This window comes from Falco cherrug, chromosome 5 (genome assembly GCF_023634085.1).
Source record: "Falco cherrug isolate bFalChe1 chromosome 5, bFalChe1.pri, whole genome shotgun sequence".
Classification (NCBI taxonomy): Eukaryota; Metazoa; Chordata; class Aves; order Falconiformes; family Falconidae; genus Falco; species Falco cherrug.
In genome coordinates this window covers 32,055,466-32,067,014 of record NC_073701.1, presented here as the reverse complement: position 1 = coordinate 32,067,014, position 11,549 = coordinate 32,055,466, and the positions used below count along the sequence as shown (strand labels likewise).

General features: G+C 39.8%; 1 protein-coding gene across 2 annotated transcripts in view; it reads right to left on the bottom strand.

Moving 5' to 3' along the window:
• Positions 1 to 734: 734 nt before the first annotated feature.
• The window catches only part of RIC8B (RIC8 guanine nucleotide exchange factor B), a 40,088-nt gene continuing 29,273 nt past the window's right edge, over positions 735 to 11,549 (bottom strand). The window contains exons 10-11 of one of the 2 annotated variants that reach the window (XR_008732429.1): positions 3,721 to 4,823; positions 735 to 3,589 (exon numbers count right to left, since the gene is read on the bottom strand). Coding sequence is in view for 1 of the 2 variants with exons in the window: in XM_055711768.1 (XP_055567743.1) it covers positions 4,712 to 4,823 (112 nt within the window). In the remaining variant the exon portion in view is untranslated. Of the gene's footprint in view, positions 3,590 to 3,710; positions 4,824 to 11,549 lie in introns of those variants that run through there. The other variant, XM_055711768.1, reaches the window with a different exon arrangement.

The following is an 11,549-nucleotide window of genomic DNA, read 5'->3' as shown; positions in this document are numbered from 1 at the left end:
CGAGAGGATCAGCCCTGAAAAACACTGAGCTTTACTGCAAGTAGGCAATTACTACCCTTTTCCACTCCGCATAGCCACCTGTGTGGCTGCCCCCGCAGCCTTGTGCCTGCCCTGGTTTCCTGCAGGCAGGAGGAGATAGGCAGGGTGGCCTCCCAGGTCCCACCTCCCCGGCAGGGCCTCCCCTGTCCTCAGGCCACCCTCAGGCAGCTGGCTGGCAGCAGAGGTCGGGAAGGAGTTAGTACGTGCCATTCCAGGCTCTTCTGCCTGCTCTTCAGGAGCCTCAGGGCCGCTTCTGCATTCCAGGCACACCCAGCTAGAGGATACAAGGTAAAGCTAAACGGACATCACTTCCCCCCAAAATTCCTGGTGTAAATATTGTATCACCCGTGTGAGAACACATACTTTGGAGAGAACCAACTTCAGGATGAACTAAAGTTTTTGCATGAAGAAACCAGGAAATGTTCCCTGTAACTTTTCATAAGAACCAGAGCCACCCAAGTAACTGAGATGTTGATGCAACAAAGATTTTCATTTGCAGGATTAAACTGTGCGCGCTCTCTCTCTCTTTTTGTCTGAAAGTGAGCCGCATCTTTGCATTACCACTAAATCATCACTTTTCCATGCTTGACAGAAAAGAATCTGATCTGGACAGCTGTTTAACTTGCTGCTCATCAAAGACCAGCAAAATCTGGCTCTCAACTGTTTGAACAGTGGAACAGTCTTTTTACAGCCAACCTTATTAAAGCACAGGATTTTATTAGCTGTTTTGTGGTAATAAGGTGAAGGACAATGTTGTGGAACGCTCCTTCAGGAGACTGGGGATCTTGTATGCTTTGGGGTTTACTTTCCTCTTTCGGACTAGGGTGCTTGGCAACCAACTAATAGGACGGCTTGTCTGTAATATTCTCTTCCTTAAAGCCACCTCTGACAACCAATTTTTCACCCAGGTAGAGGCTGCTTGAAGAACTGTAACTGAAATACACTCTTGCCCAGTTATGTGCTCACTCTTTTTTAAAAGCCATTGCAGATTTTCAGGAACTTGGAAAAACTCCAGATATACGGTGAAAAATCTACTTTGGCCACACACATATACAGCAGTGTTCTACATTCAAAACATCGAAGCTAATGTGGTTTTCCTCTTTGGCAAATTTCTTTAAAGTTCTGGTAATTTTCTCACAACAACATTTTTAACAGATTGTAAATGTCCTTTTTTCCTGAAAACCACTTTTTGGGCACATAAAGTTTCAATTAGTATTTGAGAATACCTGCCAGGAAGTTTTCATGAGCATTTAAACAAATGCATCTGCATTATTTTGCAAAAGAACAAATTATTCTGACCAATTTCAGCAATTTCCCATCATCTTTTGTTTCATAACTCTAATGGGAAACAAAGAAAAGCAAAGCTTCCAAATCATTGACAAGCTTTAATGAGAACTGTGTTACTCTGGCCTGTTGATACCAAAATAAAGATTGAAACACACTTTTTTGTATTTGTGACTGACTGTGAAAGGTTTTGGGAATGAAAGGTACATGTCTCTGAAACCTGCTGGCCTTTACAGTCAGCACCAGAAAATCTATCAGAAGGGTTCCTTTTTCTGATTACAGTATTTTCTTAGTCAACTATGCTCAAGTGTTTCGGAGGAAAAATGAAAGCATATATAATCAAATATCATTATTTCATATAACACAGGATAGCTCACACCATGTGGAATGAAATGCACAGTCAAATACATATATGGTGACTCTATCAGAACTACTGCTAGCAGAGGCAGTCACACCTCTCCAGGCTTGAGATTACTAGGTATTAAAACATTACAGGTTGCAGCAGATTCTCATGCTCACATCAGACAGGAATTTAGACACTCAAACGCAGATGCAGCACCTCCGCACTCTGTTGGAAAGAGATGGCATTCCAAAAACTGGTCAGGTTCACTGCCCAGTTTACTGGTTTAAGTTAAGTTTCAGTCACCCAAGCCTCCAATTTTGGAGGTTCAACTTTGAAAATAACCTCAGGAGCAAATCCTGATTTCACAGTAAATACAAAGTCCAGGGAGCTTTTTTGTTTTTTAAATCACCAAATACTCTACTTTTCTCCCGACTCTCATCCAAGAGAAACCTTAACTTCTGCATGGTTACCTTGAAGAGAAAACATCATATAGCACACAAGGAAGCAGATGCACTGTTGTGTTGGAGGAACATCATCCTGAGATTTTCCCAGATCTCCAGCCAGTGCAGCTAAGGATGGACCCGTTACATTTCCAAGATAAGCCAAAAATCTTGCAGCGCCCCTTCCACAAACTATCATCTTGGAACAAGAGATGCTTTAGGATACTGCACTAATAGAAATTATTCATTTAACTAGATCAACCTGCACTACAGGCAACCCAATTATGAAAATCACTCTTGAGCTAGAAGGTTGTGCCTGAATCCTCTTATGCTTGGTCTTCATTTTCTTTAATTGCAGCAGCATCTCATGTCTGTAAAATCTACTATGAGCACATATTTTCCAAGATAAACTAAACAGAAGAACTGTTTATTGCAACTATTGTTGCCCTGTTGCAATTGACAGCAGCCAGACCACAAAAGCCTCACGCTACACCATTTCTAATGAGGTCTCTGGAGCCATTACTGTTTTATTAATATCTTTAGCCAGCTAATTGTAGGAGCATATACTACACCTTGTAAAACAACAAATTTGACATTTTGCTCTTTTTCTTGCTCCGTACTCAACCCCCTATAGCAACCCATACAAAAGCCTATTACTGAAACAACTGCTTCTCCAGCCCCAAGGAACAGCCTCAGCCAGTATCTGGACAGGACTCAACTCCTTATTAACAGAGCTAGTTAAGTTTTGCTTCTTGGGAAGGGTTCATAAATTCTTTGCGCTTGCAGTGTACTTAATACTTGCCTGTGCTGGGCTCAAAGTAGTCAGTGGATGATGTTAGACCCAAAATTACATTTCTGAGACCCAGCTTAGAAGCAGCTAAGTGTTTTTCTTGCTCCTAGGCAATTCTTCCTTCCCTCTTTTGGATTCATACATAATTGGCATGATTAGAGTATTATCAATACATTGGTGGGGTTTGCTTTAGCTGTTGCTACGTGGGAACAGTAGCTGGCTTCCTTTTCTCCCTACGCAAACTGTCATGCTCCATGTGGAACGCAGCAGACAATATAGCCCCGATCACATCATAACCCAAAGCATCAATTATTTTAAGATTCAGAAAGGTCCCAGCATGAAGAAATGTATACAATTAATGTCCCTAAGGGTCTGTCTGTCCCCTCCCCCCCATTTTTTTTTTTTAAAAAAAAGGTGCATTGGTATGGCTAGGCAGCGTCTTTTGGGAAAACAAACTGAACTGCTGAGAGGACAGCAGTGCATTATTTCCTTTTAGTCCTTTCAGAAGACTAAGGAGATCTGTACAAGCTCCTCTACGGGAAACCGCAGCATGATTTCATACCAAGTCCTCCCTTTACAAGGTCTTTGAACAGCAGCTTTCTTAGTTCAGGGAACCAGTCTCAAGTCATAGGAAAAACAGGGAAACTTTCACCAGCCTCTGAAAGGTTCACAAGGAGTAGCGTGTGGACGCTTCTGAGCAAAAAAAAAATAAAATAAAATTAAAAACTAAGGCATGGATTATTCTTCATGTAATTCATGCTGGGAGAAACACAGAGAGAAAGAAAACAAGCAGGCAATGATACAACAACAGCAGTGCAACACACCTAAAACTTTAATCTTTGTTTTACGAGAGTACAGGGTTGAAAGTGACTTTCTTCTCCTTCCCAAATTCCCCTCTCTATCCCACCGCTTTCTAAGTTCTCCCTGAAAGGAAATATTTGTTGATCAGTTTGACTTCCCTTCAAGTGAGGCACAGCCATTAATCTGCAAAAGTAGGCCCCAATTCAGTAAAACGCTTGCACGTGCACTTCACTTTAGTCCGCTCCCATTCATGACAACATTTAAGTGTACATACTTGAATGCTGTTTTGAATAGGGATGTTTTTACTTAACCAAAGATGGGAGGGGGAGGTATATTCATGTGGTCATAATGGGGGAGGGGAGGTAGGGAGGACATTCATCATACCTCATCTTGTTCCCAATTTAAAGGTAATTTTAGCAGCAGTCAGTGACTTGACACATTGGTAAAATCTTAAGCAGCAGTTTAACCACAGAAGTGTTTAGCAGTAAGAAATCCAATGACACTTTAAAAATCTCTGAAATTGCAGCTGAATGCCATTTAAAGCAGCTTCATAAGTCAGTCAGACTTCTGAGTTTAAACACCCTCTGCTCCTAATGCCATCAAGCAAACACCTTCTTTAATTACAATTATAGAAAGGGAGAGACTAGCAAGACAATACAAAAAAATAAAATTTCAAGAATGGGAAAACCTACAGAGTTTAGAAAACAGAATTCTGTAAAATTAAAGCATCTGTGTTTTATTTTACATTGTAGGCTTTCACTTTTTATCCCTTTGAAATACGTTTAGTTTTAAATTAATAAAAATCATCAACTAATAAAATTGATATGTTCTTTCAACAGACATAATAAAAATTCAGACATTACACCACCGGACCCATCATTTATATATCCCAAGTAATAGAACAGTTAAAGTGACGCTGGCTAAATGTGAGAGTAAAATGCCTAGATAAAAGATGTTGTGGCTCTAAGGAAAAGTGTGGATTAGAGGAGAATTGAGAGTGAAGCAGGTGATGCTTTAGTCTGAATCTGAACTGTCTTGCTTGTTGGTATGGTACTGGCTGACTGCTTCTTCCAAAGGAGCCATTGTACCATCCGGCCGCACTCCCATTGGTTTTATAAGCTCATCTCTGTAAGAGATTTAAACCAAGAATATATATTAGCATATGCACACATATCAATTCACATGTGTATAATACAGTCACATACAGTATATGCTTTAGTACATAATGAGCCTTTACAAGGAAGTTATTTCTGCTAAAGCCCTCTGTTTTCAAGAAAGAGGAACAAAAAAACCTTCCAAAATAGGTGGGAGGGGAAGAGTAGGACAGATAAAGACTTCATTCATGTAGGCCAAACCTACTTAGCCAATTAAAGACACCATGAAAAGTCAGTGCCTAATAGGCTCAAGACAAGGCTTTGCAAGCCTTGCAAAGTTTATTAACTGTTATTTATAGTTTTCTTTTTAAAAAATGATTGACAACATTCAGAGGAAAATTATAGGAATCGCTAAGTCAGATAACAAACGTCAGTGTTAAGATTTGATAGAAAGGTTTTAAGCAACAGTATGATTTCTAGAAAGTTCACTGTTTTAGATACACAAACCAGCTTGTCTTCTAGGACTTCTCTGACAGTCATTTCTTCCTAAAATTTCACCTGCCATTCTGGCCGGTAGATGCCCAGGCAATTAAAACAATGATTTGACACATATTCATCTTGTTGATGGAAAGAAATCAGTTACGAGAACATACTCTGCCTACGCCACTACTAAGGGGTGTGTAAGTACTTGTTGATTCCTTTAGAAAAAGCTGACTGATTCTAATACTATTGCTTTTGTTTGTGGCAGTTTAATTACAGGATTGACAGCCATTTTAATCTCTTCAAAGCTCCAAAGGCCTCTCAGCAACTAATCCAATTATATCTACTCCACAAGCTACAGCCTCATCTAAGAGATGATTAATTATTGATTAAGCCAATCAAAAAGTATTAGCAAAGATTTATTTAATCCTTACTTTTTATCACCTCATTTATATGTGGATTATGGCAAAAGCTGTAAGGGCAAAGATAACATTTTGATTTTCGGCTGGGAAAAAAAAAAAAAAAAAGGAGAATACTTCTAAATATTCAGGAGTCACCTTAAATAAAGGAGCAGAGGCTTGATGTCAATTTACCCCTTGCTTGAAAGGCAGCCCAGTAAAACTGTCAATTTAACACATATATACCACCCTCCCCAGCCACAGACAATAAAACTCCATCACTCAATGGGGAAGCACAGGCATTTCACCAGCTCTCTGCCCAGTGTGCACTACTACCTTGGCTGAAAAAGGGACAAAAATTGCTTGTACACAGCTGGCAATCTAATCTTAACACAACCATAGGAACAGAAAGAAAGGCAACATCTGAATTACATGGCATGGGTACACCAGGTATTGTACAGTCAAGCAGCAGTTACAGTAAGTCTCCCAAGAGTCTTTTTTGCTCCAGAAGAGCAGAGACCAGCAAGATAAGCACAGCTATTTGTGCAGATGTGGCAATCGGATACTACAGTGATAAACTCACAAACCTGATGCCTGTGGCATTTCAAAATGTGAGAAACTGGACCTGGAGAAACTGCTGTGGTTTGGCAAACCAGGCTGGAGTGGGAAGCTGGGGGCCAGGGAAGGAGGTTTGTAATGACCATACTTGAAGAGCACAGGCCGGACTCTGCCTCCGTGTGTGTGAGAGTAGGATCTATCTTTATATAGACTGGAGATAGCTTGCCATACTTAATAGCAAGTCCTCTTCCTTCAGGCAATGCGATCCGTAGTATGCAGTTTTTTCCCAAATGAGAGCACTCTTAAGTTTTTCTGCTGGAGAAGCGTGCAAGAAGGCATCAAAAGAATACTAAAAATCAAATTTGAAAGGCCTCAAAAAAAAAAAAAAAAAGAAGACTGCAGATCTAAGCGTCCAGACAGGACTAGAAACCTGCTCCCTAGGGCTCCCCCAAAGGCAAAGCCAGAGTGCTTTGGAGTTGCACAGACTTTTTTCACAGGAAACCCCCCCTATACATCTAAGGCCTTTTTGGCTTTTATACACCATCATACAAAACAAGTGTCCTTTGAAATCTGTAATCAATCTTGTAACAATTCAGTGTCACTCAAGTTCAAGCCTCGGTAGTGATCTATTACACTTATTTCTAGAGAAGGATAACCTGAAGAGTAACTCCTTGCTCATATCTTTCAAGTCCTGAAAATAAAAACATAGCCACAAAGAACAAAATCACCTTTGCTTGCCCTCTTAAGCTGAGAGGATCCTAGAATTTTGTTTTAAAAACCACAATGCATACTCTTAGGTTGCAGCACTTAACAATGCAGCCAGAAGTCATAAAAATCACACAATTTACAACGTATTATTGGTAATAAATAAATTATAAAGCCTAGTAAAGGATAAAGAAACAGTTCAAGGAAAAGGAAAGAAACACAGGAGAACAAGGTCTCAAGGGGTCCCCTTAAGGGGACCTTCTTCTCCTCACATAAGGATACTTACAAGATACCTGTAAATATTGCCAAGAAGTCCTATCTCATCATCTGTCAATTATAAAGACATAGCTCTTTCTCTGCAACTTCCCTTTCATGCTTCACTTTTACATCCTGCTACACACACTCCCAAAGCTGACACCAGCTTTTCCTCTCCCATGAGTCATCTGCAGAGATGCTGAACACCAGATGCAACAGACAAAACATATCCATATACACAAGCTGTGTTTTTTGTGGGGGTCTTTTGAGGATAAATACACCAAGTTTTGCATGACAATGTAATGCAGAAGTCTGAGTCACTGACATGCATTTGTGTCTTCTTTCGTGACGCTCAAAAGCCCGTTTCTCAGCTTGCTGTACCCAAAGTGCACCATTATGAACTGTGCCATATTGCAGTTGAGGTTCATTCCCAGTGCACTTCCTCCTCTCTATGCTTTAACTATGAGCTAGGCTGAGCTCACGTCATAATATAAGAAGGATGTTTATCAATTACCTTTCAGTTCCTGCACGAACTTCCTGCTTTGCAAGTCCCTGAGCAGGATGAAAGATGGTTGTTACAAGTTTGCTGTTCTCTCTGTATTAGGAAGCTGAACTACATGCATGCTTCCTCCGACAAATGCTACCCAATAAAACTGAACTGTATGAAGACAGAAATACTCCAGGCCACCGAAAGTAGGATGAGAAGCAGGGATCAGCCTATTTTTTTCCTAACCATAATCTACCAGTGAAGGGATGCCATTTTCCGACTAAAGACTGCAAACTCTGAACACCACACAAGCTTACTCCTGTTCTTCAAAGAGGAAAAATACAAAGGAAGACAAACAGATGAAAAGATCTGGGCTGCCTACAAAGCTAGCTTCAGAAGTTTGGAACAACTATCTGCTAACCAGAATACTGCTGGAGGCAATACTCAGCTAACTTCAGTACCACACCAGAGCCCACAGCACTGATCCTTACCTGGTACGAATGGTCTCAGCTCAGCTATTTGACTATTTAGCACTGGCCGCTTAAGAGACCTCCATTGAACTTTGACAACTGGGGCTAGCTGAGGAAGTGCTTACTGTTTAAGGTGAGATAATAAGTGGCAAGGGAAGCACCACAACCTGGCACATACAGCTTCAAAAGACAGTTTGCTATCCAGACACTGGATGTTTAAATTACATCTATACAGCAGAAGAGAGATAGCATTGGCCCAGTAAGTGGCAGTGGCAGTACCTCTGTACCCATGAAGATATATACAAGTACAAATTCACACCTATCTGAACATCCTTTTGTGACCTCCCATATACTCAAATACACCTTCTTGCAACATTCATTTTTTTTAATGTAAAGCATGCTATTCAAGTGTACTTAGAAACACACTGTAATTAAACGGTTGTAAAATGCATTCTCTTCTTCCACTTCCAGATCTCCCAAAAGTCCCTTCAAATATATCTACACAAGTTCCAGCTTACTGCTTGCCATTTAGCTTGATAACAACTCAAAAAATCATTCCCTTGTTTTGAAGGGTAACTCTTTCTTGTCTGCTCTGTGTGCTATAGGGCAGTATTGACACATGGAATTAATGACGGTGTCTGTAATCAAATAGCCATCATGTAAACACCACTCTGCTCCTTTGATAAAATGGCATGTTAGGGACCTATTCACCTCCTTATAATTGAGTACTACATAATAGTTCCGATCCTTTCACGTAACATTATTTTGTTCTGTGATTAGAAAGGGGAGGAAAAAAAACCCTCTGTGTAGCATTGCCTTCTTCATTCATCCTATGATTAATTTTGTGTTTTTAATGAGTATGGTTGCTTATTTAGACAGGTTCTCTTACATACTCATTTTGTTGACTTCCGTTCAATGTACAACAAAACCCAAGCTGTGATAATTGGAGACCATTTCATCAGCAAAAGGATTCTTGCTATTAATACAAGGTTGGCTTGGAAAAAGCATCCTGACATTTTAAATTAGTCAGTTAATATACAATTCTACCTGCCATTTATAATAGAAAAAATGTTAGCATTTTTTCCAGACATTTTAATTAACACTGAGTATTTCAAATAACGTATTATATCAACAGACAAAATACCATACAACACCGATTTAAGGTAGCTAACTTGGTATTTTGCAAAAAATAAAGGTTGAGTTAATTCTTTTTGCAGATCTGAGGAGTTTTTCAAAGCTCAAAGATGTGCATCACATACAGAGGACACTGATTTACAGTCACCAAACAATTCTCAATGTATCATCATGACGGTATCAACCCTTATTGCAGAAAAAGCCTGTAGAGTTACTTCATGGCCAGGTTCAGGCACCCAGCAAGCTACCTACATCTGCATCTACCAAAAGCTGCAGTAATAGTATTTTTCATCTTAATTTACACTTACAATTTATATATGTATTTCACAATTTCAAAAAGTATTCTCATCCAGCCATATTTGAGCAAAATATTAAATTCTACACAAGTTTCTGTAGAACCCAGATCTATGTTAAAATATTGGAGAAGGGAAAATGGGTTCACAAACAATATTTAGCTTTCCTCCATATTGATAAAACTCGGTGATTAATTTTAATTTAGCTTTGTCAACGGTCAATTACCTCATGAACCCCATGGCCTAAACACCAACAACCTAACAGAATAGAAAAACTTTGGAAGTAAGACCAGTAATGACCAAAAGCATGGATTAGTTTTACATTACCCCAAAGCAGTTTCAATTCTTCACTACCAATGCTGAAAATAAAGAGAAACCTAGAGAGCAAAAATCCACTGGCATCTTACAGAAGAAGGGAGAAAATGCCAGTTTATTACTTATAGTTTCATTAAACCTGTACAAACTGTACACTGTAAAGAGTTAGCATCCATTAATGAAGGCTGTAACTTTTCAATAAAGTTGACTCTTTTGCAAATTTGTTTTCTGAGTTCAATCAGTCACCAGGTAACTTTTCAGAAACAATACAGAGCCAGTCAGAGCCAAATGTGAAACACCCCAGTGACAGACTGGACTGATGCTCCTCACCAGTCAGGAAGGGAGGCAAGTCTTTCAGTTCTTCAGTTCTTCCACATTATTATTTTTTTTTTTTAATACCTTCTCCCAGTAAAAGCAGGCAAGCTCTTTAAAGTTTAGCTTCCACTACTGGGACAACAGAAGTATATTAAGCAAGCCAGTTTTGCTGTACATCACACAAGTTCACTCTAAGCTCTTGTTCAAGTTACACAGATGAAGTTACACAAACTTGTTCAAGATTAGGAGAAGGAGCTGTTTGTACCCTTGCCCAACTTCCTCCCCTCTTATAAGCAAAGCACTGCACCAAACAAACTGCTCAACTCATGGTGTATGTCCTCTCCTACGGTGACAACAACAAAGACCAACAGAAGCAGGAAATCTGCCACCAGCAGACTTGCCTCAGAGCAAGACTGAAAACCCAGAGTCAACTGAAGATTCCTATCAAAGCAACCTCCAGTTTAAACTTGTAGGTTGCAAACCAAGGGAAAAAAAGTGCATTCCAGTGGTAGATTTAAGTCTCTGAAAACTCCCAGCACTGAAGGGCTCAAGCTGGAGGCAGAAGTGTTCAATTCCAAAAACATGCAGGGACTCCCACCACTATCTGCATGTTACTAAGTCTTTCTTCTTGTATACAAGACTGGCAGCTTCCCCTTTTATTTAACATCTGCAAAACCCACAACTGCACTCAATTACATTCATTAAAAACAATCCCATAGCCTCCCAAAACCAAGTCTTACTTTCTTTTTCCTTCCTGCCAGCATCCCCCCCCCCGCTCCCCCCCCAGTTTTCATTAAACAAAAATGGTGGGAAGAACAGTCAAGTGATTTTATTCATGTTATCACAGCACCTAAAGGGGTCACATTAACAACACTGTCCCACAGTAATCACTACACTAAAAAACAAACAAACAAAAACCTTACAACAAAGAGTCCCAGCCCTGAAGAGTCTGCAGTCTAAGTATTATAGAAGAAACTGCAGGTGGATGTAACAGACACAGAAAGCCCAAGGTGAAAGTAATGCTACTGGCCAAGAGGATGAGTAGTGACACAGGGCACCAGCTGCTGAGTTATTGTCAGTTGGTAGCAGGCAACACAGCAGGTGTCTCTGAGCCTCCACACTGAAAAGACTCTTATGCTATGGACTTTTTGTGTAACTGCTACAGTGATAGCAACTGACTTGTCTTCACTCTTAGTTTATCTCCAGTTTCAATCTTTCCTTTTTAAAAGTTTTACACCATTTAGTCACTTTATTGTGGTACCCCTAAGGCTCAGCATCTTAATTCTCTAGCTTACATAGCAAACATTCAATTTTACATAGCAGTTCAATTAAGATTACATGTGCACTG